Source organism: Onychostruthus taczanowskii, unplaced genomic scaffold (genome assembly GCF_017590055.1).
Source record: "Onychostruthus taczanowskii isolate IOZ18803 unplaced genomic scaffold, ASM1759005v1 scaffold48, whole genome shotgun sequence".
In the NCBI taxonomy this organism is placed as follows: domain Eukaryota; kingdom Metazoa; phylum Chordata; class Aves; order Passeriformes; family Passeridae; genus Onychostruthus; species Onychostruthus taczanowskii.
In genome coordinates this window covers 830,167-857,740 of record NW_024502347.1, presented here as the reverse complement: position 1 = coordinate 857,740, position 27,574 = coordinate 830,167, and the positions used below count along the sequence as shown (strand labels likewise).

Genomic DNA, 27,574 nt, shown 5'->3' with positions numbered 1-27,574 from the left:
ACTGGCTTCAGCAAGATTACTCTAAAATATTAAGTTAAGCAAATATTTAAGCGCTTTCCTGGAGTGGACTAATCCTCAACACTTTACAGGGTGCAGTAGATACAACTCAAACTGGTATTCTATTGAAAATTACTAATCACAGAACAAAACCTCAGCATGCCTCAGGTTACATCAAAAATTCATTAAAAACATGGTCTGTCCTTGCAGTTGGGAAGGGGGAAAAATGACATTTTGGCCCTCAGCCCTACAGTATCAGAAGCAGCAAAATTTCCAGAGGTACCTGATAATCTGAAGGCATGACAGGCCCGCCTGAGTTAGCGCCTGAAGGCCCTATGCGTGGTTTCTTGTTCGGAGGCACCTGGTTGAGGCTGGAGTCCTGGCTGTGCTGGAGCCCCGCGCCCGCGCCCCCTCCTGCCGCGCCGGCGCCCGCCGCCGTCCCGTTGGTCTGGCTGCTGTTCTGCTGCTGCGGCTGCGGCTGCTGCGGCGCTGCCTGCGCCTGCTGCTGAGGTGCTGTTTGCTGCTGATGCTGATTCTGCTGCTGCTGATTCTGAGGGAAGAAGCAACACAACACGGTCACTTGCTCTGAGCAAGGCTTGTGAGCTTCATGGAGCTGCCAACCCCAGTGTCACCGAGGAGGAGACAGACCCTTGTGTGATGGGAAAACACAGCAAGGCTGAGTGCTGGGAGAAGTTCACCTCCAATATAGACCTGCACACCTGTGGGATGTCCCACCTGTGGTCATTTTGATTTTTTAATGAAACAAGCTGGACTTAAACTGGAAAGACAGTCTAGTGCCTCCTACAGCTACCCAGGTGTCCTGGGTTGCAAGATGTGGGTGAGGTTGTGTATGCTATTATCATCTGTTAGAGGAGGAGCAGTTGTCTTCTTTTAATTGGGCAGTTTATCTTTATCTCTTCCACAAACAATCCTCCCTGGGGGAGATCATCTGTTAATGGGTCATTGAGTCCCACTGATAAAGTTAAATTATCACGTTGTGAGATGCTCCACCCAGGGGGAGGAGCCAAGCATTCCTACCTGGATATAATCTGGGATATGGAACACCACAGGCAGCCTTTTCCACTGGATTCTAAGAGCTTTCTTCTCCACTGGATTCTCAGAGAAAGACCAGGCCCATCTACACCACCACTGAATGTTCAGAGAAGAACTACACTCTTCTACATGATCACTGCTTCAACATAACCCCGCCTGTCACTCCAGGAGGATTGCAGCCACCACTTAATCAGACTGCTACCAACACCTTGACCCATAGGGTGTCAGGTCGTGTTCTAACTCTGTCAGTGGGGGTTTTTTTGTTGTTTGTACTATTGCATTTGTATTTTTAATTTTCCTAGTAAAGAACTGTTATTCCTATTCCCATATCTTTGCCTGAGAGCCTCTTAATTTCAAAAATTATATTAAATCAGAGGGAGGGAGTTTACATTTTCCATTTCAAGGAAGGCTCCTGCCTCTCTTAGTGGATGCCTGTCTTTTCCAAAACAGGACACCAGGTGCTAGGAGTGGATTAAAGGAACCCTTTAAAAAGCAGTAATCACCTAATGAAGTAAGTCAAAGCAGACAGAATTTCACTAGTGCTCGGTGGCAGACATAGGGAACCCACAATAAGTTGTTCTAAGTGGTTCAATGGCCTTGTTAATGCAGAATTAAAACCATGTTTCAAACTATCACTTTTCACCTGAAGAAGGCTGACAGCAGGGTAACTTACTGCCAGAAGGGTAAGCACATTGAGACCAAAGGAATTTTATCATGTCTTCCTGGTTGCGAGGAAATTGTGTGGCAAAACCAAAACCAGGTTTCATTACTATTTCGGTTTCCTGTGCTTTTAAGCACCTTGTGAAGAGTGCTGTACTGGGAATAGGGCCCAGCACAGTGCACAACAGACAGGGTCAGAAAATCTTTCTTTATCAGAAATAAACCATAAATGTTGAAGACAAAAGAGGAGGAAACAGCTAAAAGAAAAATCTGGCAAGGGAAGGAGGAGACTAGCAAAGGAAGATAAGCTAGATAATTAAGATGACACTGGTTCCTAGAAGGAAAATAAACAGAGAAAAGTGTCACAGAAGGGAAAAAAAGGTTAAGAAGATGAACAGAAGAACAAAAGATATTGAGAGCTCTTCTGGCTTCAGAAGGCTATAGACTAAAAGGAGTATTTGAGGAAGTGGAGGGAAGGTCAGAAAATGAACTGAGTGCAACTCTGTCCTCCATGGTTACAATTCTGAGAAAGACGTCACTTGCTCATCATGAAAAAAACCTTCAACTGACATGGATTGAATTAAAAAGCCTTACTATCCTTCTCCTAACATACTGTAGGGAACATTGTTTTCCTAGAATATCTGGTTATATAATGGCCAAAGCTTTAGTATGGCAGCCATTTAATTAAAACCTTACTTTATTAATTTCTCAGAAATTATGACAACCAGTTGCCACTAGCAGAAAATTCTTGATGTCCCCTTCACCTTGAGGCTTTTAGTTACCTCAGATAAATGACATAAAAGATCTGCATCTATGCCACTCATGACACAAAATACATTCCAACACAATTTGCAGTGATGTATTCATTTAAGACTACAAAGAAGACTTGCATCTTCAAGGACTTAAGAGATGGCCTGAAATTCCATTTCACATTTAGCAAAACCCATAATGTATCCTCCTGCATGTAGCTGTCAAATCCCATCTCAGTCAGATTCTATTTCCTGGGAGATTTAGACCTTAGTAATCTAAAAAGTTAATCAAACTAGCTTGTAAAAAAAAAAAAAAAACCAAACACAACAAACTATCAAGAAGCAATTTAATTTCCATAATGGTTTGATCTTCACTTGCACAAATAAAACACCAAAAACTAAGGTACTGTTTGTGTTAGAATTCTGAAATTTGCATTTTCATAGGAGTGTTCGGATGCAACTAAGGTAGTTACTATTGTGTGAGCTGAAAAACTTCAATTTTGACTATGTAAGCAAATATTGAAGGGACTCTCTCAATTAAAGGCAAGAGCTTGTTTTAAGTCCCAGGTTTTGTACTTCGGGTTTTAGCACAAAATTTAGTTGACTAGCGAGAGTTTGCTCTTGTGTGGAACTGCTACTGCTATTGCTGGCTAGAGACTGAGACCTGCTCTGTCAGTCTCCAGCTGGGGCCTGGCTGCACCACCTAACTGCACAAAAATGGCTTTTTTTGACAAGCAAAAACCTTGTCCTCAGGTCAGTCTGGTTCATGGCAGTTCCTAAATGACTAAACTCATGAAAGGTCTACACTTAGCAACCCATTGCCATAATTCACCTCTCAGGCACAAATTACAAAAATGAAATTTCAGTCCTACCTCGAAAAAAACCTAGCAGAAACTTGCCTAACAGAATTTGAATGATAAAAAAATATTTTTTCACTTTGTTTTACAAACCCTTATTTTAGTCTTGCTAACTAACAAGTAACCATTTTGAAGAATGGATGCTTATGCTAAATGCTTATTTAATTCAGATGTAAGTTCCAAATAAACAGAGACAACTTCTCCAGGTTTCCAAATGACTGTACAGATATTTACGGTTTTAAAAACAAACCAGTAACAAACCAGTCTAAAAAAAATAAAACCTTTCATTTACAATAGCATCATAAAGCAACAAAACATGGAACAAATTCAACTTTCAGAATAGCCTTTACCTCCACATTTTCACAAATTCAATGAGTAATGTGGGACCTGTATTACCTAAATGGCCTAAGAAAAAGTTTAATTTGGAGTGTGCATAAATACCTGACTGTCCTCAACAATCTCAAAGACCATATCACAAATTCAATGAGTAATGTGGGACCTGTATTACCTAAATGGCCTAAAAAAAGAAAAAGTTTAATTTGGAGTATGCATAAATACCTAACTGTCCTCAACAATCTCAAAGACCATTTACATATTGGCTGTTTTAAATATAAACATGCCATTGGCATCACCCCTGCAACATTCCCAGGGAAAAGACAGATGTTTCCTTTCAAGTACACTGACTTAAATATAAAAAAGGCAGAGTAATTTTAATTCATAAGGTTTCTTCTTGTTTTTTGAGACTATGAGAGTTGAAACAAAACTAGTAACTAGATTACAATCAAATTAGTATCATAAATTTAATTTTATTTTTGCTCAGGGGTCTGTTTCCTCCTCTGGAAAAAACTATCTGGACATAAAAATCATGGATACCACCACTTGTTCTCAGTAAAGAAGAAGCTGCAATATCACTTCTGAAAACAAAATTTTCTCTCTAAAATGTAGGTTTAAACTCAGCTAGTTTGTCATGCTACACAGAAAATTGAAAACAGAATATTCATGTCATCAAATGGTTTCTCTGAAAGACAACAGCCCTTCTCACGTAGTCCTCAGACAACTGCAGTTCTAGACTGTTCTCTTCACGTTTGGTCAGCTATACATCACTGTTGGTGCCTCACTGTACCCTGGTCCATGAAAACAACACGCTGTTTCCTACACTGTAGCACCGTTGTCTGGCCTTCCCAGCACTATGGGACAATCGCTGTGGTCACACAGCACAGCTGAGCTACACGCACCAAGCAGAGCAGATTATGTTGCAAACACCCCAGAATTTATTAAGGACACAAACAAGTTCTCGCTCATGTCTATGGGGCTATGGAAAAGAGAATATTCAGAGCAGATTGTTGCTACCAGAACAGTTCAGAATCCTTATTACTCCTTTGTCTGAGGGCCCTTACAACATGATCAGGAAACTGCATGCAGATGGATGAAATGTTCTGATGTAGTGCCAGAAGCAGGCTGCCACTATTTATTTGAGACCCCGACAGCCATCTCCATTCAAATGGCTGGATGGATGCCAGTCATACAATGAAAATGCCATTCTTTTCGTGTGCTCACAACACATTTTCATCATGCGATGCTGCAGGAGGTAGCAAGGTCTTCTTGGAACGACAGCAGCTGAGAGCAGGCCACAGCTGACAGAACAGCCCATCCAGCTCATTCCCCACAGGTCAGGGCAAACCATGCTGGTGATACCACCTGAGACACTCCAAGGCAACTGATACTTTTCAACTGTCTGAGAAGCAGTTTTAAGAGAGCTTTGACTTGGAAACACATTTTTGTTAACTCTATGTTTCATTAGTTTTCATTTGGAACCATGATGCTTTCTTATTGCATACTTGAAAGTAAAAAAGCCCCAACCAAACAAGGAGTTTACTGTACCTTATCCCCTTTCTCTTCAGGTTCATCTTCATTGAGGAATTCTCTTTTCGGATAAGGAATCTGGCAGCCAGCAAACACACTGAAACACAGTAAACAGTAAACACTCCACAAATACGTACACATGGCATACGTTTACTTAATGCTATGTTAAAAAGAAGTGCGTATAACATAACTTCATTTCTTGTATTTGACAAATCATGTTTCCACAAGTGAGTGGCAGTGTGAGCACCCAAGATAGGTGCTGATTGTAATGGCAGATGTATTTGCTGTTGGCACAAGGCTGTCATTTAGAAATCATGGCATGGTTGAACATGCCCAAATGCCAGAACGACCACTTGTTGATCCAGATGGTAAAATGAACAAACACAGTGTCAGAGGTTCCACAACACCCAGTTGGAACATGCATGGCTCACTGAATAAAGGGACTGATCCAAAGAGTATTAGTGTCTTATGAGCCTGCCTTGGCTTACAACAGGCTTCAATACATTTGCCAATCACAACTGCAGAGTTACTTTCACTAAGCTTCTCAGGTCTTGTTTAGGAAAAAAAAGATAATTTTTAAATTCATCTGACCAAAGCAATTTGGAACATTCCTTAATGTTTATGACAGAGACCTTATCATAATGTTATCCTGTAATCCATTGGGAGCTACAGTTCTCCACATGATAGCATCAGATAAACACTAAGCAGAAAATTACTGGTAGATCTTGACCAGTATCAATTTCTTACATTTCTGTGCCAACATTCAGAATACAATCAACGTGATGTGGTTTTTGAAAGGGTGTAAACAGTTCTTAATCTTGTTGCTATGTAGCAAAAAGAAATTTTAAAAACCCAACTAGTCTCAACTAGACTCCTTTTTCATTCCAGTGACTGTTCCCTCCTTTTGGTGCTGCCTGCTAGTTGAGGAAACAGTGAAAGCAAAGGTAGAAGTCTACCTGCATCAAGTTCATAGATCATAATGCTATGCACCACCATGCTTCTGAAAACTGGGAAGAGAAACTGACAAAGTCTGCCAGCTGGAATTGAATATGTCATTTGAACTTTTCATGACAACAAAATACACAGATATCAATTCTGTATTCTCAAACCTTCTGAACAAGGGATTTGTGGGATTTTAGGCAGCTGTTTATCTCTTCACTTTTCTCATACTGTTAGCCTGGGAAAAGAGGATATGGGAATGGGCTGTAGGTCAGAGAACTGTACCACTCCTAGGGAGAGGCACAATCAACCAGGCAATGGAGAACAGGGCTCTGTGAGGCTGTGTGAGGCAGAGATTGATTTACTAAATGCTGCAGTAATGCTGTCACTCTGGCTTTGGTAGTATGTTCAGAATTGCAATACTACAGTGCTACTGGGTTATTTTTCATGATCACTCAGTTCTGGCACCAGTAGATACAGACACTTCTGTACTACTCTTATAGTTTCTACTGAGCATGGCTGAGCTTCTACTTCTTGTGGACACATGCACCTGTGAATTTTTCAGTTGTCATGTCATTTCAGGGACTAGCATGTAGCAGAGAGAAGTCACCCCAGACGTTCACAGAAGAGGGAATACATACTCTGATGTAGGCAGAGGATCCTCTTGAAAGTAGGGGTCCTGCAAAGCCTGCTCTGAGGTAATTCTCTTCGTAGGGTCCATAGTAAGAAGCTTCTGAAGCTGCAAAGCATAACAATAAAAATAGCAAAAAGCTTATCAAACTATCATTTTTCAAACTATGACTTGTATGTCTTGGATTGTAGATTGCTAGATTATGTCTGGCTTGTCCAGACAAGCCTAAATCAGCATCGCTTGCTCAAAAAGTTCCCAAGAGCTACAATGCACATCCATCAAAGTACGGCTGTTGTGAAGTACTTCTCACGTAATAAACAGTTAAGTGTATCAGGCAGTCTTAGTTGCTCAGGCTGAACCACTGCACTAAAGCAATGCTAAATTTAGCTATTACAGGTTTATAAAACATTATTTTTAAATAATAGCTTTTTGTGGTGCATGTACAGCTTTTATACTGTTCTACACTACTGACACAAAAGGGAAAAAGTGTCAGAATGGACTGAACATGACCAGGAGTCTCCATATCACTTTAGGGACAGAAACAATAAATCTTCATTTGTTGTACTGGCAACATTCCAGAATCAGAGCACTCTGCTACCCATGCAGCTCCCAAACCCACTGTAATTGGTACCAAAATGAGAAGGAACAGACCCTCCCTAGCAACCTTTGTTCCTTGCTAGGAGGAAAACAAGCTCAGATTTATTAACCAGAATGCTTTTGACTGCAGCAGGCTAAAAGAGGATTACAATATATTAGTAGTATAAAATAGGAATTTCACATCATTTAAAATAGTTACTTATTTATCACATTCTGATAAACTTACAGTAGGAAATCTGGGTGCCCACATTATACAGTATCCTGCTCTCATACAATACTCTTTTAATTCAAGCCAGCAGTGAAAATAAATTTCCTTCTGTCAAGGACATCTCAGCTCAAACTCTCTTTCAGGTCTCCAACAAAAACTGCCTGGATATTCAACAAAAGAATGTGATTTTGGCATGAGTATTTGGGGCTTTTTATTCCAATAAATTAAAAAACGTGACACACAATTCTATATTCTATATATATATATATGTTAAAGCAAATAGCCTCAAGTAAAAGGACTCACCCTTCTCAAGAAAGGAAATACAAGGAATCATTTTTTCAATAGTTGTAGTTAACCCTACTTGATAGGTAAGGTCTCAAAACTCTCTATACTTTTGCCATTTCCTTCCTAACTCTTCTTGTTCACATACTTTATGGGCCACAGGCCTCAAAAGACTCACAGCAAAACAGAGCCATTTGGGCTGTCTCTCCACCCATCTGTTCATTTGCAACTAGCTCCTGAATGGGTTTCTGCTGCTTGCCTAAAGCTACACCTCAAGCTATTCCTGTATTGTATACACCTGGAGGGTTTGAATGGGCACTTGTTTACTGTATTTTTGTGTGGTGAGATAACTCTTAACCCTACATTTTCTGTAGGGTTTTTTCTGTGCATCTTCACAAACTGAACATCTAATGATATGTTGGCTCTCTACATAGTGACCTCACGCAATACAATATAGACAACAGTTTGGTACTCAGTATCTTTACTTCAAATCACCTTTCCCTACATGAAAATTTTCTGTCAGATAGAGCAGCTTCTGGCTCCATTTCCATACAGGTTATGCAAATTTCCCAGTTCCTCCACAGCGACCTGTAGAGACTATAATGTATAATCGGTACAAGGCCACTCCTGATCTTTGGTACCAGATGTCATCGTTGACAGAAGAGCACAGGGCATCAGCCTCTGCCCACTGGACTCCTTCCCTTAGCATTCCTGCTTCACTCCTGAGGATACAGTCAGCTAGCCCATTCCAAGTAATACCACACACAATATCGCTCCCAGCAAGATAACCTTCCTATTGGTGATGCTACTGTGAACCAACTTCTTTGAGAAATTCTGATTATCTGTAGCTTCTGGGAAAATGAATTAAAAAAAAAAAAAGTATGGAGACAATTTGCTTTTAGGGCAGCAGCTGCTAAGGCAACATAGGAAACAAAACCAATGAGACTAGGTTTCATCAAAATCTCGTACTTCCCAGCAGGTCTCAAGCTCTTAGGCTCCACTGGCCTGACATGACAGCTATGAATACTATGCTTGTAACTTTTCCAGGACAGCAAGAAACAGACGCCTCGTCCTGAATGGAAAACATTCTGCCCTTCATGTAGACATTATCATTCAGTGTCAATCAGCAGAATGGCATAATATCATTCTCTTTGTCAAGAGTCACTTGCTATCCTGCACTGATCTACTTGATGCCATCTGTTCCCCATGATCCACTTCCTGTACTCATTAGCACAGTCTCAATCAATGACTGCTACAAAGCAAATGTCTTCAGAGGTCACCCTGCAAGATGGAGATCATCTCTTTAACTACCTTGGATATGAAGAAGGCATTCTGGGGAGTCTGCTTCACCTCCAATATACAGCAATGAGATACCAGGAAAGCAGTCCATACTCCTGGACATTCTTATTCAGAGCTTTGGGAGACTGACCTATTTGAGATCAGCCTCTGTCTCTGTATCTGATCATTAACCACCCTTATTCACTCCTTGAACTGTGAGAAAGATCTAACAAACTACCTTACTTAGAGAACTAAGTCTTTGTCACAATGTTCAGAAAGAAGGGCAAAGTATGGTTGGTTTTGTTGTTCTTCAGAGATCTGGTTAATACTTCCCCCAGGAAAAGCAGCCAACCCAACGAAGATGATTCTCAGCTCAGTGTTCAGCCTTAGGAAATTAGTAATATAAGCTGACAGCAAGCAAGTTTTCTGGTGGATTCCACTTTTGGTAGGAAAACATGGAAATTCATGTGCTAACTAATGATTTCTCTTACAATTGTTGTCTTTTCAGTTAGATTTACCCTCCAGGTGATTCCAATGCGTGCCCAGTAAATTGAGTTTAAGAAATTTTAATTCATTTTTCTTCAAGTCTCACTCTTCTTATGGAAATTCTTCCCTTCCACCCACTTGGGACCAACCTACTCTGTTTGCACAGCTACTTGTGCCATCATCCAGCAGCCACTAATGAGTCAAAGAGCAAATCTTTGCCAGGACATAGAGAGATGACTGCCATACTGCATTTGTAACTGAAAACAGACCACTGAAAGTCAAGCTGTACTAAGAGCCTCATTACAGAGCTCCCTGTACACAACATTAGCAAAGTCACTTTGAACTTCATTCCTAAATTTAGACAGCACAAAGTCATCACAGAGACATCCAGCAATTATGCTGTATTAGACAGAGCAACCCTGTGTTGGCCTACAATGGATGACTCAACTAGGCAACCAGCAAATATATGTTTAGGGATTTTGTTTAGAATCATCCTCAGAACAGTGGTGGACTACTGTCAGAGGGAAGAGAAAGAAAACCAAATTACTACAGGAAATAAATTTCTCCTTTCCTCTTCCCTTTCTTCACATAACTCTTTAGCTTTTGGGGGCTCTTTAGGTCTCTGAAGCCATACAGAATCAAGACACACATTGTACTCCCTCTCTTATTTGCACAGCAGACCTAAAGGTAAGGCTGGGTATACAAATGTCTTGCAGATCTTAATTAGAGAAGACTATCAGATCTTCAATTCCAACAGTTTAAGCAATTTGTGTATGAAAACACATTTCAAAAATGGCCAGTAAGTGATAAATAGCTTTCTTTAATATTGGTGTTCATTAGAGTGAGATAGGAAAACAGACACAGATATTACCCTTAGAAATGCAATTTCATTCCTATATCATAGCAATTTTCAAGATGTACCTACCAAAAGAAAAACTTTGCTGTCAGGCTTGACTTTGTGTTTCTCCATGTATTTTATGAGGCTACTATTGGCATATCTGAAAAATACAGTTAAAGAAAAACATGTCTGAAATAACAGTGCATTAAAAACATGGCACTTTATCAAGTGACCACAGAAACATCTCCCAACCCTCAGGAAGTAAACTGTAAAAAGAACTGCTATCAGAAGACATGCCAGATATTTATCTAGCAGTTGCACACACAGAGTGTGTTTTTCACCAACAGGAGTGCTATCAACTGTGTAAAGACTATCTCCAAGAAACATGCAACTTTTATAGGATGTGGATAAGCTGTTGATAAGGACAATGACAGAGACACAACCTGAAGTTTATACTATATTTTTCTAAAGCAACTCTGTCACAGAAAGCATTCAGCAGCTCATCCCAGCACAGCATTTAAGCTATTGTTTCTGGTTAGAACTTGGCAGAGCAGTTAGATCACCATTCTGTCTCCCCAGCCTCCAGAAAACCATATAGTCCTTACAGCTCCCAAGCTCAAAATTGCCCTAAATACCTATGACATGTGTCTTGCCTTTAATTTCCAGCTCCAGAGGTCATCTACAGCCATTTTGAAAAGAAAGAAGCTTCATATCTTGTGTAAAGCCAGTGTAATTAATCCATGTCAGAGCTGGAAACAGAATCCAAAACTCCCAAATCCATGTCCTCTACCTTACTTTAAGGAGTCCATGTGACTCCTTACCAGCTCTGTTATCACCACTTGGATAATTTAGCCAAAGCACCAGGAAACAGTAAAAGTGGAAAATTCTCAGATCCATGACAGGCTTTGAATTGCCATCTATTGAACATGTCACCTGCAATAGAAATTTCTGTCCAATACTTTTCTGCCTCCATGTATCTAGTTGTCAAAAATACCAGCGCTTCCCTATTCTTCCTCACACAAAATGAACAACATTATCTTGAATATGTAATAGAAGTGGGTTAAGGAAGCTTATTTGTCTGTGCCTGCCAGAGATTAAATTACATTTATAGCAATCCCTTCTAGAGAAATGAGGAGGGCACTCAGTTGATGTTCTTAGCAAGCAGCTGAGGGAGAGAACACCACTCATGTAAACCAGCTTATTCAAACAAGACAGCCATGGTGTTAGAACCCAAATACTTCAAAATCCCCTCCCCAAGAAGTCAGAGTGTAGGAGCTGATCTCTGCCTCCTCCACATTCAAAGAACTGTTGTTATGTGATCATTACTTACGTTGTTCTTCTAAAATCTTTCTGAAGAGTTGGATATTCTGGCATCTTCCTTATGTCTTCCCAGTCTTTATCTTCGGTAGTGTGGAAAAAAGAAAAAGCAGTTACCATTCTGAACTTGTAGGTTAAGTAATACTCAGGAAGAAATAACTACAGGAGTTTTTTGACTTCCTGTTTGTTGGCCAGTGCTATTGTTCTTTAATTGCCAGCATTTCCAAATCCATCAAACTGACAGTTTCTTCGTAACTATACAAACAACTAGTAATTTCCTTTAGGAAAAAAACAACAAACAACTCACTAGCGTTATGTCTGCTGCTTTAATAAAAATAAATTACCTGCAGGGAATCCCATTACACTGAAAATGCGGTCTAGCTGATCGTGATGAAAAGGATTACTTGTTTTGATGTCCTCCTGGCGACAGTGAAATATAGGTTCTGAAGTCAATAGTTCAGCAAATATGCAGCCAATTGCCCAAATATCTACAAAAGAAGCAAAATAATTAATTAAAATTTGCTGTACTCAGTTGCTCTGTTTTTTGTTTCTGCATAATTTCTTAACCTGTATAACCACATTAAGACAAAATGTTTCACATTTAAAAACAATGCATTAACATAATACATTAAAAAGGGTAAAATCTGGACATATGCTTTCTATAAACCAAAATTAGAGTCTCAAAAGCCAATTTGTACAGTGGCAGTCCAGCACTTAAAATATTCACAGTTATGTCAGAAACCTACACAATATTTGCTTACAACATAGCTTAAAAGGCATTCAGTTTATCAAAGATTATTCCTCACAAAGACACATTGAAATAATACTGCTACCACATATTTCAGAACAATTCCAAACAGATAATTGATAACCAAATAGATACTAAGAAGAAGACTAATGGCTCATATGTTTAACCAAATGGTGCAAGCTAGTTAAAATGAGGAAAAAAGGATCCTAATTTTAATCAAGTGTAGAAGAGTGAGTACTAAACTTTGAAAAAATTAAAATCCTACTTGACAACCAACTCCCACTGCAAAAATACTTTAACTGTCTCATCTACGTCTCGCATACATAAAGAAAACAACAGCATGATATCTGACAGTTGGACTTGATGATCTTAGAGATCTTTTCTACCTTAATGATTCTATATACTGAAAGAAAAAAACCCACTTCTAGTTCATAAAATTCTCATTAATATGCTTTTTTAGATTAAATCTATTGTGGACCAAAACTTTAATTTACAAGAGAACAGTTTTTCAGATTACATGTATGCATTCTATTACTGCTCATGACCACCCATCTTAGTGTTCTGTACGACCCAAATGGTTTACTATGCATCTTACAGTGAAAGTGTGAATTTGCCAGTGAGAAGAAATTTGTTATCAGCTCAAAAAAACAAAAAAAAACAAATCCAAAAAAACTCAAAACAATAATAAAAAAAAGGATTTAAGGATTTGCTACACTGATAAATGTGTGTCTGGGATACTGGGTAAAGAACCTTGGAAAAGGTGTTGAGAACAGATTAGTAATAAGCATAGTCTGCTGCATACAAGCGTGTGGAGACTTGTGTAGTAACTGAAGTTAAATTAGATGAACCTAGGAAAACTTTTTTATTTTTCTATTTTAACAGAACAAATACAAAAAGCAATTTAACTTTAATGTATAATTCTAAGAGATACAAAATTCTTTAACCAGAATTTAGTTTATTGAATTCAGACTAAAGAAAACACTAAGAAAAGTCTCTTGGTTGTTGCAATTAATCTGAGACTCCAAACTCCACTTGCTGACAATGGTGATGTTTGGCCCATGCTGCCTATGAGACACAGAGTGTCCTTAAGAAAAAGCACTGCTCTCCTTATGTAGGAAATAAAAAAATGAGCCATCACACTCTATTTGCCAGACCTGGTCAGCTCTATTTCCAACATGGGACAGGTGTGTTGAGGTGTTCCAATACATAGCCCTTTCTTCCAACCTCCCTTACAGGAAAATCTGATAACATTTCATTCAGACTTTACAGTTTTGACAGGGTATAACTTGCTCTGTGCATTACATCACATTCTCGAGGTTTTATCTTCCTTTGATTTTCCTATTAGCCTTATCTGCATGAAAACAAGATCTTTAGCTGTTGAGATTTTATCTACTCAAGCAACTAATGCAGCATATTAATCACAATTGCTGCCTGGGTAGTAGGCATATATTATGTACTCCAGAATGGAAATTACTTATTAATTGAAGAATGGAATCTTCATTTAACTGTATCTATTCACTCATTTTCATATGATAGCAAATCCTTTTGGAGATGGCTTATCTAGAGGCTAAAAGAATTGCAGCTCTCTTAATTTTCACGGCTTTCTACAGTGCTCACTGTCCATCACATTGTGAGGGAGAGACCAGGCCACTACTCATTATTACATTATTAACTGCTCTATCCAGACTGACCTTTTCCTTTTAATGAAAAAATAAGGTAAAATCTAGTAATCTAGTATTCTCCCTGAAAGCAAAACTCAACTGGGAAATCTCCCTGATGTGACACAGCAAACTTCAAAACTGTTTTTCCTTCATTACCTGCACTGTGTGAGAGTGCAGAGAGTGTACAGAGAGTGCATTTTAAACCCTCTGAGAATTCAGAAAGACAACCATTGTACCAACTGGATGTTACACCTGTATAAACACTGGAAACTCCCTAGATGGTGTTATCATTTTCTGTGCAATGGCATTATTGGGCAAGTCAAACATGAGACTACTTTAACTTTGATCAACTGTTATATTCTCCAGCAGTTCATATGCTTGGGTTAAACCCTTTATGCTTCCTGCCAGATATTCTTCATCTCCAAAAAACTAATATAAAGTAACCCAAAAGACTTGGTACAGAAAACCTGAAGCTTTAATTTATGTAAGAAAAGATTAAATATATGGAGAAGGCCTTGCAGCCATGCAGGTCACGCAGGTCAGGGTCTTCTCTTCATGAACCTTTTATGTCACCTGATCTTGAACACATCCTTGGCATATATTGATACCATTCACAGTTAATGATTTTCTTCCAAGGTTAACTAGTCCTTTTGTTTGTTTCTTCTAAAAAACATTCATAATTTGCAAAAATAGTGTACCACATGTGGCACTTTTTCTAGCAGGAATGCTTCATTAAATTCTGCTAAGTTTAAACACTTCACAGATACAAGCAGTCTTAATAGGTATTTATCTCCTACACTGTTCACAGTAGTCAACAAAATACAAGTTTTAGGTCTAACTATGGGGAAAAAGTCCTTGTCTAGTGCCATTTAAGGTTTTCCATTTATGACCCTTAAAAATAATGATTATTACATCCACTCCAAATATATTCCAAGTAACACCTACTACTCCTCAGTAGTGGGCACTGACAGAGCAAACCTTAAAACACACAAGTAATATTTTTCAAGTATAGTGTATTATTATTCTAATGCACATCATCTGCCTCTAGCACTAAAGGAGCTTCTTATAATGTTATATAAAAATTTCATTATAAATAAAACTTTTTTTAAAAGCAAGCACCAAAATAAGTGGCAAAAATTATCTAACAATTAATTCTCTCCTCCCCCCTCTACTAGTGATCAAGATGGTGAGTGGCCTCACTGCTCCTAAGCCAAAGCTAAAACTACTGAAGGGATCCATTTGTTATGTCCCAGACCCACTGAAAACTGGGACACAGAAGTCCTACAGAGTTGTGCTGGGTACCAAATGTTTTCCCATCTTGGGAGGAAATGTTTTCCCATCCTGATGTCTTGGGAGGATGCTAATAAGTTTACCAGAGTAACACAACAGTTCCTATAAAGATAGTTTTGTTTCCTACAGTCTCTTCTACTGTCATTAGGCTTCAGGACTGATCCGTGGTAACAGGTAACAGGTTTTTACTGTCTGTTGGGCTGCGTTGTTTTGTTGATGTTCTCCTCCAGCCCCAAGACTTACAAAGTCCTCACTATCCCCAAGTTTACACTGCATCCCAGTGCAAGCCAATTTTGCTCCCTGGCTCTGTAAAGAGGGGTAAGAGTGACTCTTAACCACGCAACTTCCTCAGGTTCCATTCAAACCTGTTCTCCACTGAAATACCCTTCCACTATGACAACACTACATAATTTTATGAAAAGTTATGGATGGACACTTGTAAACAGACTTCCTATATAAACGCCTGTGTGCACAGATAATTAAAATATTTGAATGGCTATGTCCCAGTTTTAAAACCTAGGACTCTAATAGCTTTACAGGTCAGCTGTGAAAATCCTGCATGTCCTGCTGCACTTTAGCACTGTAGCCAAGAAGCAAGAACAAAGAGATGCTGTTTCAATGATAGGGTTGATTAAGCAGACAAATGCTTGTGTATTCTTTCATTTCTATGGAACAATAATCTAATTTCTGTATTTCTTCCAGTATCTTGGAAACATTCTTTAAGAATAGTATGACCACTAAAGACAATAAGACAATTTATTAAGCAATAGCCTTGACTCATAAAAGGAAACATCTTTTCCCATGCATATTAAGCAAAACTTTTCAGTGAACACAGGACAGAACTCAAGATTAAATACATCATAATTCTTAACTATATCCAAGAAAAGAAATAAATAAACAGTCTCTTAGTCTCATGGAATTCTTTAATAAAATTCTCTTTAAAAAAGCAAGTAAAGACTTGGAAAACATCTACCGAGGTGCAATCAATCTGAGGAATTCATCATTAGTGAGGTTTAGCACAATAGCATCAGTACTCAACCAAAGTTTTTTTCCTGTTGTTTTGAATATTTTGAACTCAAAGCCTACACTCTTGGACACATGTGAATGCTGGTAAAGGCAATGAAGAGCAGAAGGACAGACAGCAGAATACAGCTTCCCTGCACCAAGAGCTAATGCAACAACCAGGCTACCCAAGAGCTAGTTAGCAAGACCTCAGCCCCAACAGGGCTTTTCAGGCCACCTGTAAGAGCTACATCATCTTCTTAAGATCCTCCAAAACTTTCCAGTCAAGGCAAGGACATCAAACACACCAACGAACTGGAAACCTAAAATAGGGCTGTACAGGCAAATGTGTCTAAGTTTTTCACATAGCCATCAATTGGTCTAATGAAAAGATATAACCTCTTATTAAAAAAAAATTCATCTCATTCTGAGCACAACAGCACATTCTAGACTTAGCTGGAATCTTTACACACAAGAGCACAGAGATAGTATAGAAAAACAGTTTATTAATTTTTATGTTGGTTTTAGCATTAGAAATTAGATTTAAGAAAATAATATACCCTTAAACAGGGATTTCTTTGGTCTGGTAAGGTGAACAGAACATGACTGTTACATATGTTTTGTTATACATATACACAAGGGAAAGACCTTCCATTCATACATTAAGGTCCCAATTTTGATGTGTTTCATTTAAACTTTAGTCAGCAAAACAGAAGGTTGAGGAAGTGGTTACCAGCCTTTTAAATTTGACACCTTCTATGAAAAACTGAAAATGGGGACAAATATTTTCATGTGACAGGCTTTTCAAGGGGAAGCAAAAAATGGTGTCAGTGGGTTAAGGGTCAGAAATTTGCTTTCACTCATTGATGTTAGGAAATGTTGACCAATTTTTAACAAACAGCATTTCAACGGACCTTGACTGAAGAACAGCTTACACTGTAAAGCCACAAAGATGACTGTGCTGCAGATAGAAACAACACCTCCCACTAATCCGAGGGATTTTCAGACAGCCAACCATGTATCTAAGAACAATGTTTTATTTCAAAAGTGCATCATCTGTGCCATGATGTAATGTCAAGATAATTCAAAACTTTTAAGTGCAAAACCATACTAACTTGAATTAACAATGAAATGCACCATCCTTACTTTTCTTTTTACCTCTATGCCTTCACCCTAGCATTTTAAACTAAATTGCTTTCTTCCCATGTTTACACTAACAAATTAATTAATTTCAATTAATACATCTCTAAAAATCTTAAAGCATCTTGACTGAAATTCTGAGTTCACTTAAATCAATTATTTTCTGCAGTGCTTTAATGGTCCAGGCTTTCAACATGCTCACTTAACAGAGGTATTCAAGGTTATCAACATACTTTATTTTCCCACTTAAATTTCTACTCCTCAGTATATCATTAAATTAAGATCCTGGATTATATAATTTCAGACTTCTGCTATGCATTAGATACATTATCTATCTTGCAAAATTACGCTAAAATTACTGTGCTAAGCTTGACAACACAGGTACAATAGATTTAATACAGGGAGTGGCAACAAATCCAGGGGCCCTAAGTAGTCCTTTCATGCAGCAAAAATATTATTTCAAACAGCAAAATCCTGTAAAAGAACTTAATCCTTATCTTACAGAACTTCACATCCAATAATTTAGAAATTCCAGGTTTATGGTTCTATATGAAACCTTGTATTTAAAACGTGTAGATTCCTGAAGACAGGAATCAGCAAGGCTGAAATCTTACTAACAATTATAATCCCAGAGCACAAGAATTTGACTTTTGCCAGCATCAGTACCTTGAGAACTAAACCTTCACCAACATTATACTGCTTTTGCAAGGATTTTTAGTGACTGTCTTCTCAAAGACTCCTTTGCCCCCCCACCCATGAATCCTATATACCACATTGTCATCAGCAATTCTTTAACTCCTCACTTGTGTCTCCAAGACTACTGCTGCATAAACCAGATGATCTGCTACACTGGCTAGCAGCAGAGTAGCTAACTTCCTCAGGAGCATTGAGTGATGGTTGCATGATGCAGAATAGAGTGACAGTTCCATCTTCTTTCTCCTCTCAGTCCTTCGAGAACCTGGGGTTGGCTCCAGCCTCAGGTGGTGTCATTTTCGGGCAAGGAATTGGGTCAGTGGGACAATGTTTAGTTCTGGCATGGAAAGGGTGTTACAGTCTTGCTTCTTCCCTAATCCTAAATCTTTAGGTGCTTGGAGATGGCAGAGGAATATTATGATAGCTGAATCATCTCCAAGATTTAGCAAAGAACACACTGCTACTTTTGTTTCAGCAACAGCCATGCTTAGACCTCTGAGGGTCCAAGAGGTACCCTGGCAAGCTTCATGGAAACAAGGGAAAAAAGAAAAATGCTCTTTCAGTGACAACTCTTCAAAAGCCTGAGGAATGTAATGGGTGACAAAAGGCAGCTTTGTAGCTTCAGGGCTACTTCCCACTACCAAGTATCAAACTGCAGCAAGTAAAGGAAGTATGTAAACTTATTGCAAAGGTCACAAGTCTCTCTTACACTGCAAAGTATTAGGCAGGTCTAATACAGAAATTGTTATTATTTCCTCATGTAATGATGACAGAATAAAGAACAGGCAAGATTAGCCACTGTTAGGTTAAATAGTTTTTACAAAACTTTTCAGGAAATATGCACAACTCTGCATTTCATAAAATCATGTGAAAAAAATTACTGACAATAGCAAATAAGAAAGCAGTACATATGATTTGAAAGGGAAATATACATTTTTCTGATTAAATGCAAAATATTTTAATAAACCAGCTTTTTTTTAGACAGTGGAACCCTTTGCAGGTTACCTCCACACTAACTAAAGAGGAACATGAGTTTGTTTCTGTTGTGTGCTCTCACTTGGCTGGTGTCTTTAACTATTACAACTTTTTAATAGATCCAATGTGTCAGCACCATCAGAGCTAACATAAGGTGAGCAAAACCCCTGCTATCTGGTAGATTGAGTTATAACAAGGAACATCTGTGAAGAATATTTCCTTGGACTGTTCCAATTCACAAGCCATGACAGTCTTTTCTAGAAGTTATCAATGCTTTTGATGGAGAGGAATGCACATGAAGAAACCTTGCCTCCCAGACAGTACCACTGGAGAAGCTTCTTTGTCCTTCCAAACACAGTGTTTTACTTTACAATATCTTAACATGTCTGTTACTAAGCTTTTCAGCCTTACAACTATTTCTAGTAAGGCACTGACAATAACCCCAGCGTAATTATAAAAAACTCCATTGGATAATACATTAAACAAACTGGTGTGAAGAGTAATTCTGCTGTCAATCACAGTTATTGACAAGAAGTCAACTTGTGAAGCAATCACACCTGTCCTGAAAACCAGTCTACTCAATCAGTGCTGTAATGTTGAAAGTTTCAGTTGATAATTGCTGAAGTAATTATGCTTGATGATCAAACTGATGGATCAGCTAAAACAACTCCTCTGCACCAGAAGTATGCATCTTGTTAGGATAGTAGGCATTTGGTTTTCAGCCAAAATCAACTTTTAGGAGCCAACTTGTCAGATTTGGTAGCAAGAAGTGCACGTTAAAAGCTACTTATTGCTGCACAGTATAGTGAGAGTAACATGTTTATGGAACCAACTTTCACAAGAAAAACTCCTGTCTTACTTCCCCCTAAGTAATCTTTCTTTTTAAAAAATCTGATTTTTTTTTTTTAAACTGAGTTCATGGTATATGTTGCTCAGGAAGGTTAGAGAATCAACGTGCAGCTGCAAAGCTCATCTGTCTGGTAAAGGGCAAAGTCAGTGAGATACCAGGGAAAAAAAAAAGCTTGTCCATGTGAGTCCCCATGGTAATTAACAGTTTGGAAGAACACAAAAGCTGATACTTGGAGTGAAAAACAGTTAGAAGGAAAAAAGACATGGAACTAAAACTATGACCAGTATTCAGGATTTTTGGCCCACAAATCATTGATGACTCTTGCTGTACATGGGATTAAGTGTAGATTTCTGAAGGTACCTCTTGCTCAAAAGAGGTTTTTATCTCAAAGCTATTGCTATAGAGGATATTCTGCCTTCTAAAGTATTTTATATTATTTTTCCTGCTCTAAAATAAGCCATGTACAGTTAAGTCATAGTAATCATCATACAGCAGCAAATCTGTCAAAATACTGAAAAAAAATGGCAAAAGCATCCAGTATGTTGCTTCCTAAGTGCTGCAAGTGGAGAGAGTCATAAGAATAGAAAAAGTAGTGCGTGACCACATGTGGAAGTTTACAGGTTCATTTACCAAGCAATCCAAATCAGGACAATTAGCAGATTGTAGTTGTGTTGAAGATTTAGTGGTTTTGTTTTCGTTTTCTTTCCTTTTTGTTTTTAATGGCCAGAATGTGTAAATTTCTCAGTTAATTGCATATGCTAAGCGACATCCCAGGTTCTCAGACAAATAAAACATTAAGTGAGTTAACAAAATCAATTTACAGCATATTTGTACTGGAGTTCCCTATTATCCTTAACTGACTTTATCTTCAGGACAATACCATTAAGTAGTGTCCTCATTTTATAGATAATGAAACAACACTAGGGATGGAATAAATTAAATGTGGCCAACTACATGGAACCCTTGGGACTGAATCAGTATTTAAAACCAAGTCTTTTGAGACCCAGCTTACTGTCCTAAGAAATGAAACTTAGTCTGCTCCACACTAGTTTTACACCAGCAGAGACAGGTCAGACCTACAGCACCATTCTCATAGTCACCATTCTGCTATTAAACTGCTACACACCTCTCAGACTCTTCAGAATTGACAATGACCACTAGCTTATTTCCAGAGTTAACATATTTGAGAAACAAGATTAACAAAGGAGTTAGAAGAAGGAAGGAACTAAAGTACAAAATAGTTAATGTATTAAAGTGTGCAACAATCATGCAGATGATATTCCATTAGTTGCTGTCAGCATCCCAAGCTTTCCAAAATACGAATATAGCTTTAAAATGTTCTAATTAGGTGATCTAATAATCCTTTATATAACTTTACATTTCTTAGATTATTGTAGTAGAAAATGCTTTCTATTGTTTAATAAAAGAAGAAGCTTGTATAGTATTTTAGACATATTTTGCTATTTTGGAGAGCAAGAAGAAAAAACACCAGTAAATCATCCAGTACCTGCAATAACTAGATAAGAGAGCAACAATTAATCCTTGGTATTAAAATATTTTGCCTCTCAGAAAAAGGATAAGAACAACTCTGATAATCAAAATCAAGAAAGTTTACCACATGCCAAAACAAGTTTACCACAAAATATCATGTGAATCCAATTACCGCTCATATTGTATAACATTTCCCAGGGCATGAACAAGGCTTCCTTCTTGGTGCAGCCAGAGATTTTCTTTTCAGCGTTCATAAACAAATACTTTCTAAACCTCTCTAATTTACTTTATTTTTCTAGTTTTTCCACAATCCTTTCCTCAAATCATCACCTCTCACAAACAAGAATGTGGATTCCTATGCAGCAATCAAATGCTGACTATGGATTTGTTCTTCGTAATTATTTCTCATGGATTCTTTAAAGTCCCCCTGCTCCTGTGGCTCCGCAGACGACAGGTGGGAACCTACCCTTTCCTTTTTTTCTGAAAAGTTTTCAATCTTCTGGCTGATCCCACCTGTAATTTCTGGTTTCATTTCAGATTTTCCAGATAGGTCTTATTTTTTTTCCTTCCAACCTTCCCAGAACATGAGACCAAAAGAGCTTCAGGCATCAGTCCAAGATTTCCAGAGGCCCCACAGGCTGGCCAGCATGCCAACAATCTGTGCATGCACAGTAAGGACATCTGATGCACTCGGAATGTGTGGGACTCACTGCACAGGCAATATGGAACACATATGCACATATTTCCATCCTAAATCCTACATGATACACCCCAGATATTTCCCTCTCTCTTATTCCTGCATGAGGTCAAATGGCATTGTTGAAACTGATGGATCCCAGCATTCGTTATAAATTCATTCCTTCTTATACACTCCAAGATTTCCAGAGGCCCCACAGGCTGGCCAGCATGCCAACAATCTGTGCATGCACAGTAAGGACATCTGATGCACTCGGAATGTGTGGGACTCACTGCACAGGCAATATGGAACACATATGCACATATTTCCATCCTAAATCCTACATAATACACCCCAGATATTTCCCTCTCTTTTATTCCTGAAGTCAAATGGCATTGTTGAAACTGATGGATCCCAGCATTCGTTATAAATTCATTCCTTCTGATACAAATATTTTCCTGTGATATTTCAAATGTTTTCAAAGGCATTTTGATATCTGTTTATACCTTTCATACATTTCCAGCTTCCATGACTGCATGGTACTCTGGCAATAGAATAAGGTGACAGTGCACTACCCAGGCTTTGAATTACAGTTTCTCTACACCTCAGTCTCATTTGGTCTGGTAAGTGCAGTTACCACACGGCCATTTCTGACATTTCTTCTGACCTATAATTTAGACAGGTGCGAAAAGGTACCTAAGAAATTGAGATTTCTCAGGTTTCCAGATTTATTTTTTCACTATAAACAAGCCCATCATTTTTTTTGATTTAGGACAGTGTTTTAGCCTTGCTTAATGGGTGGCTGAATGATCACTTTAAAGAATTTTTTTGTCAACAAAATCCAAACCATCTAAAATACTATAAGTCATCTGATGCCATTTATCAAAAATGCTATTGCTTTAATTAAGGCAAGTGATAAAGAGAGGTAAGATAACAGGCTTTTTTGATAGCACTGATAACTATACAAGCTGCAGCTTGATAAAAAAGAGTCATAATTATGTTATTACCTTGATATGCTACAAGATGCCCCAGAATGAATCATACTGAAGACTGCCACATGTTTTCCTAAAAACCTATGATGAAAGAGTTCTTACTATTTGCTTTACCTACTAAAACATTCTTTTCTAATCTGATGTTCCCAGAGTGCAAAAACTCACTCTGATTAATGTCTCCTTTCAAACTCAAAGTCAGTTTAACTTTTCCTTCACTTTACCACAGTCATTTGCTTTAGTTTCCTTAAAATTAAACTGCAGAAGTCTTTGCCCATACATGAAAGGAGCACTATACCTTGCCACTTACCTCGACCTTGTTTTTTAAGTATTTAGAGTATTTTTAAGTATTTTCTGTTCTGCTGGACTTTCTAGTTGTTTGGTAATTTTATTAAAGTTTCCATGATAGCAAGCAATTTACATTTTTGCAGCTACTTGGTTTCACCGGAAGCTTGTTCAAGTTACTTTTATTTGCAGGTTTTACGTCTTTGCTAAAGTATTAAGACCTGATGAATAGAGAGAAACATATTCTGGTTTTGAATTTTGATGCTGAAAATGCAGAAAACCTTCCCAGGCTATAGTGAATTTAGTACAAATTCATATTGTGGTAATGGAATAGAGAATGAACTGTGACTTCTACAACACAATTTTCCCAATCTGCATTCATCTGGTAAGTTAGTTACTTTTAACTATGGTAGCAGGTATTACATGTGTAATATTACCTATTAATAGTAATTTTAATAAATTTACTTTTAATATATCAATAAATTTACTTTTTAATATTAATATTGCTTTTATTGACAAGTAGGGCTTACATTACAAACATTCACAATTCAGGAAATGAAATATTAATCTCCATGAAACCCCAGCATGGGTTTTTTATTATCCTTTTAACATGCAGAAAGCAAAAGCTATTTCTGTTTTTCAACAACAGTATTTTCTTGATTCCTACATCTATTTAAAACATGATTTTATATATAGGATAAACAACTATCTGTTCTGCAAGGAAATAAATTAAAAGTAGAATATTTAATTACTAGGAAGAGACAAACTAAATAAAGGACAAGTATCACTGAAAAATCATATCTAAAATAATAAAATATGCTTATGTATTGTTTTGTGTAATATATAGCACTTCCTAAACAGATTGTATTTACTGTAATTTTCCCTCAAACTCGAACCTACAAAATGTAACTAAGATCAAGTCCAGAAATCAAAGACAAAAATCCTGAACAAGTCAAAAGTTAAATTCCAATTTCAGTCTTTGATCTTGTATGAGAATTATTTACATGCAAGCAAGCACACCTAAAGGCATTATTACAAGAATAAAACCAAATTGGACACTATAGCAGACAGTATCCAGGATATTTTGAACACAGTGCTAATAATTAAATTATATATGAAACAAAGATAAGGAAGAGAGATTACAAAAAATATATTTAAAATAAAGTTAAATCAAGACAAAGTCAGTAAAAACCTAAGCAAACATTGGAACAATGCAGCAACTCTTGGACAATGTTAGCACATTGCAGAAGAGAACTGATGATAATGATTTCCTAGTAAATTCAAACAAAAATATTTCTCACTATGACAAAACTGAAAAAGAAAACTCTGCTCTTAGCCTTATCTTATTTGTATTTACTAATCAATAAAAGTTATGCATTATCCAAAAGACACGGGGAAATAGCTATGGAAAACAAGTAGCTATACAAAATAATTCATTTTTTCCCATAATTTGCTATATCTAATCACCTTTCTTCTAAATTATTGTTTCCAACTCAAGAGCAATTAGATGAGAATCTCACTTAATTTCTGAGTTGTTACTAAAAGCAACACATTGGACTTCCGGAGAATTGTGTAATATTAAGAGATATAAAAATTGCATTTCTTGCACAGAGACTTAAAAGAATGTTTTAAGTTTTTTGCCAAAAAACCATGAGCATTCAAATTAAACTCTCACTAGCATGCTCAGCTCATGAAAATGGCCTTTTTTTAAGTGCACATAGTGCTAGAAGCAAAACACAAGTCTGGACTCAATAAACTGCACGAACATCATCACTACTGTCATTTTGTTACTCACTTCTCTTTGCCTTAAAGCTGCACATAGATCAGCTCCATGTACCTTTTTTCCTTTCTCTTCTCTTCAGTCACATGCTCCTCTAATCCTTCAGTCAGCCTACAAGTCTCAACTTGCAACTCTCCTTGTTTTCATTTCCTTATTTTTTATTTTGCTGCCCAAACAGTTTTGCGTGCCCTCAGCACTCACACTGCATGCCAGGCACTATGTAACCATTCGCACCCCTCCTGGGTGACTCACTGATGTGATACAAGAAATAAAAACCTCAGAAATAATAAACTTCTAGAAAAACCAGATCTCTCCAAAGTACCATCATCCCCTGAAGTTTCATAGGAACTTCTTGCCTGTGTTTTAGTACAGACTAGAGATCCCTCAGGGCAAGAACTGAGTTATTTATGACATAATTAAACAAACAACAGCATTATACTAAGTCATCCTTCAAAGAGATACCCTGAGATAGTGGTACATATCACTCACCCAAATCTCCAAACAATATGCCATCTATCAAACCAGGTAGCTGTCAGCTGAGGTAACTTCCCTGTACCACACACGCAGGTCACTCAGTAATCTGGTCCATTCACATCAGTGTTTTCCACTACGAACACAGGGCAATTTAAGCATCTAATTTGCAGGTGTTTGAGGCAATTCTCTTGGTATTTTCTTTCAAACACTCCAACAGACAGACTTAGCAGTTAACAGCCCAGTCTGCATAGTGGCAGATGCAAAGCAGGCCCTAAGATTCTGCTCCTGCCACCAGGGGATTGTGCCAGAACCACACAGGGGACAGGGGCATTACAAGGCTCCATCCCCAGCTCCCACTGGAGCAGATGCCCTGGGATGCCTCTGTCTCAGGTGAGGTAGAGCTCCAGAGGGAGGGTGCCACCACACAGGAATCAGTCTGCAGGGTGACACTGGCCTCACACTTGGAGAGACACTTTGGTTGGAGCACTGGCCCACCAGCAATAGAAGCTGTGGGAGGAGGTGAACAGACCACGGGGCATCGTGGAGAACAAACAGAACATAAACAGGGTCACTTCAGGGATGCTGAAAGGATTTCTAGTGGACTTAGGGGTAAACTACACGTGTAATCCTTCAGATCTGCTGCTGAGGAAGAAGGAAGAACCTGGTTGGGGATATGATAATCAATGGCAGCCTTGGTTGTAATGACCCTGAAACAGTGGATTAACAAAGGCAAGAAGCAGAGGTAACCAGCATGGTTAGAAGCTGGAGAACCTGCTCCAGGAGAGGATAGTGAGGGACATGGGCTTGTTCAGACTGAAGAGGAATCTATGAGCAGCCCCACCAGAACCTACACAGAGGTGACCATGATGATGGAGCTAGGCTCTTACAATGCCATACAACAGGAGAGTGAGAGATTATCAGCATAAACCAAAAAAAAAGTTCTAACTAAGTATAAAAAAAATTCTTAGCTACGATCATGATTTTGCAGTGGAACAGGTTAACCAGAGAGTGTATGAAATCTTTGTTCTTAGAGGTTTTCAAGATGTAGCTGGACAAACCCCTCAACAGACCAGGCAGAATTCATAGTGGGCACTGTTTTGAAGAGGAGGATGAACAAGAAACCTCCCAGGGTCCCTTCTGACCTGACTGAAACTGTCTGCAGTAAGTATTTTTCTTTGGACCAGGTTTTTGGTTTTGAAATGGACCAGATTTTTCTCACTCCTGATACTTCAGCTTTTGCTGCAGAGTTCTCCTAAAGTATACAAATAAATTCCTGCACTGGAGGATTTCAAATGGAAGTGGAATACAATAAAGAAATGTGTGGCTGTGTTCAAGGGTCCCAGGATGCGGGAAGAGATGAGAATCTTGACTCCATGTTTCAGAAGGCTGATTTATTATATTATGGTATTATATTATATTAAAATGCTATACTAAAACTATACTAAAAAGAATAGAGAGAAAGGATCCATGAGAGACCTAGAAAGGAAGGAAATGGAATGAATAACAAAAACCTGTGACTCTAAGAGAGTCCGACACAGCTGGACCATGGATTGGTCATTAAGTAGAAACAATCCACATGGACGAATCAAAGATGCACCTGTTGGCAAACAATGTCCAGACCACATTCCACAGCCATCAGATAGTTATTGTTTACATTTCTTTTCTGAGGCTTCTCAGCAAAAAATCCTGGTAAAGGATTTTTCAGAAAATATCATGGTGACAAAAATGGGAAATGCAAGTCTACATCAAAAAGCCAGGTGTCAGC

At 38.1% G+C, this 27,574-nt stretch overlaps 1 protein-coding gene across 1 annotated transcript in view; it reads right to left on the bottom strand.

Moving 5' to 3' along the window:
* CDK19 (cyclin dependent kinase 19) overlaps nt 1–27,574 on the bottom strand; it is a 121,056-nt gene that overhangs the window by 6,700 nt on the left and 86,782 nt on the right. Inside the window, exons 7-12 of the mRNA XM_041414840.1 lie at nt 12,100–12,243; nt 11,769–11,838; nt 10,526–10,598; nt 6,760–6,857; nt 5,198–5,276; nt 281–547 (exon numbers count right to left, since the gene is read on the bottom strand). Coding sequence (XP_041270774.1) covers nt 281–547; nt 5,198–5,276; nt 6,760–6,857; nt 10,526–10,598; nt 11,769–11,838; nt 12,100–12,243 — 731 coding nt within the window. The remainder of the gene's footprint in view (nt 1–280; nt 548–5,197; nt 5,277–6,759; nt 6,858–10,525; nt 10,599–11,768; nt 11,839–12,099; nt 12,244–27,574) is intronic.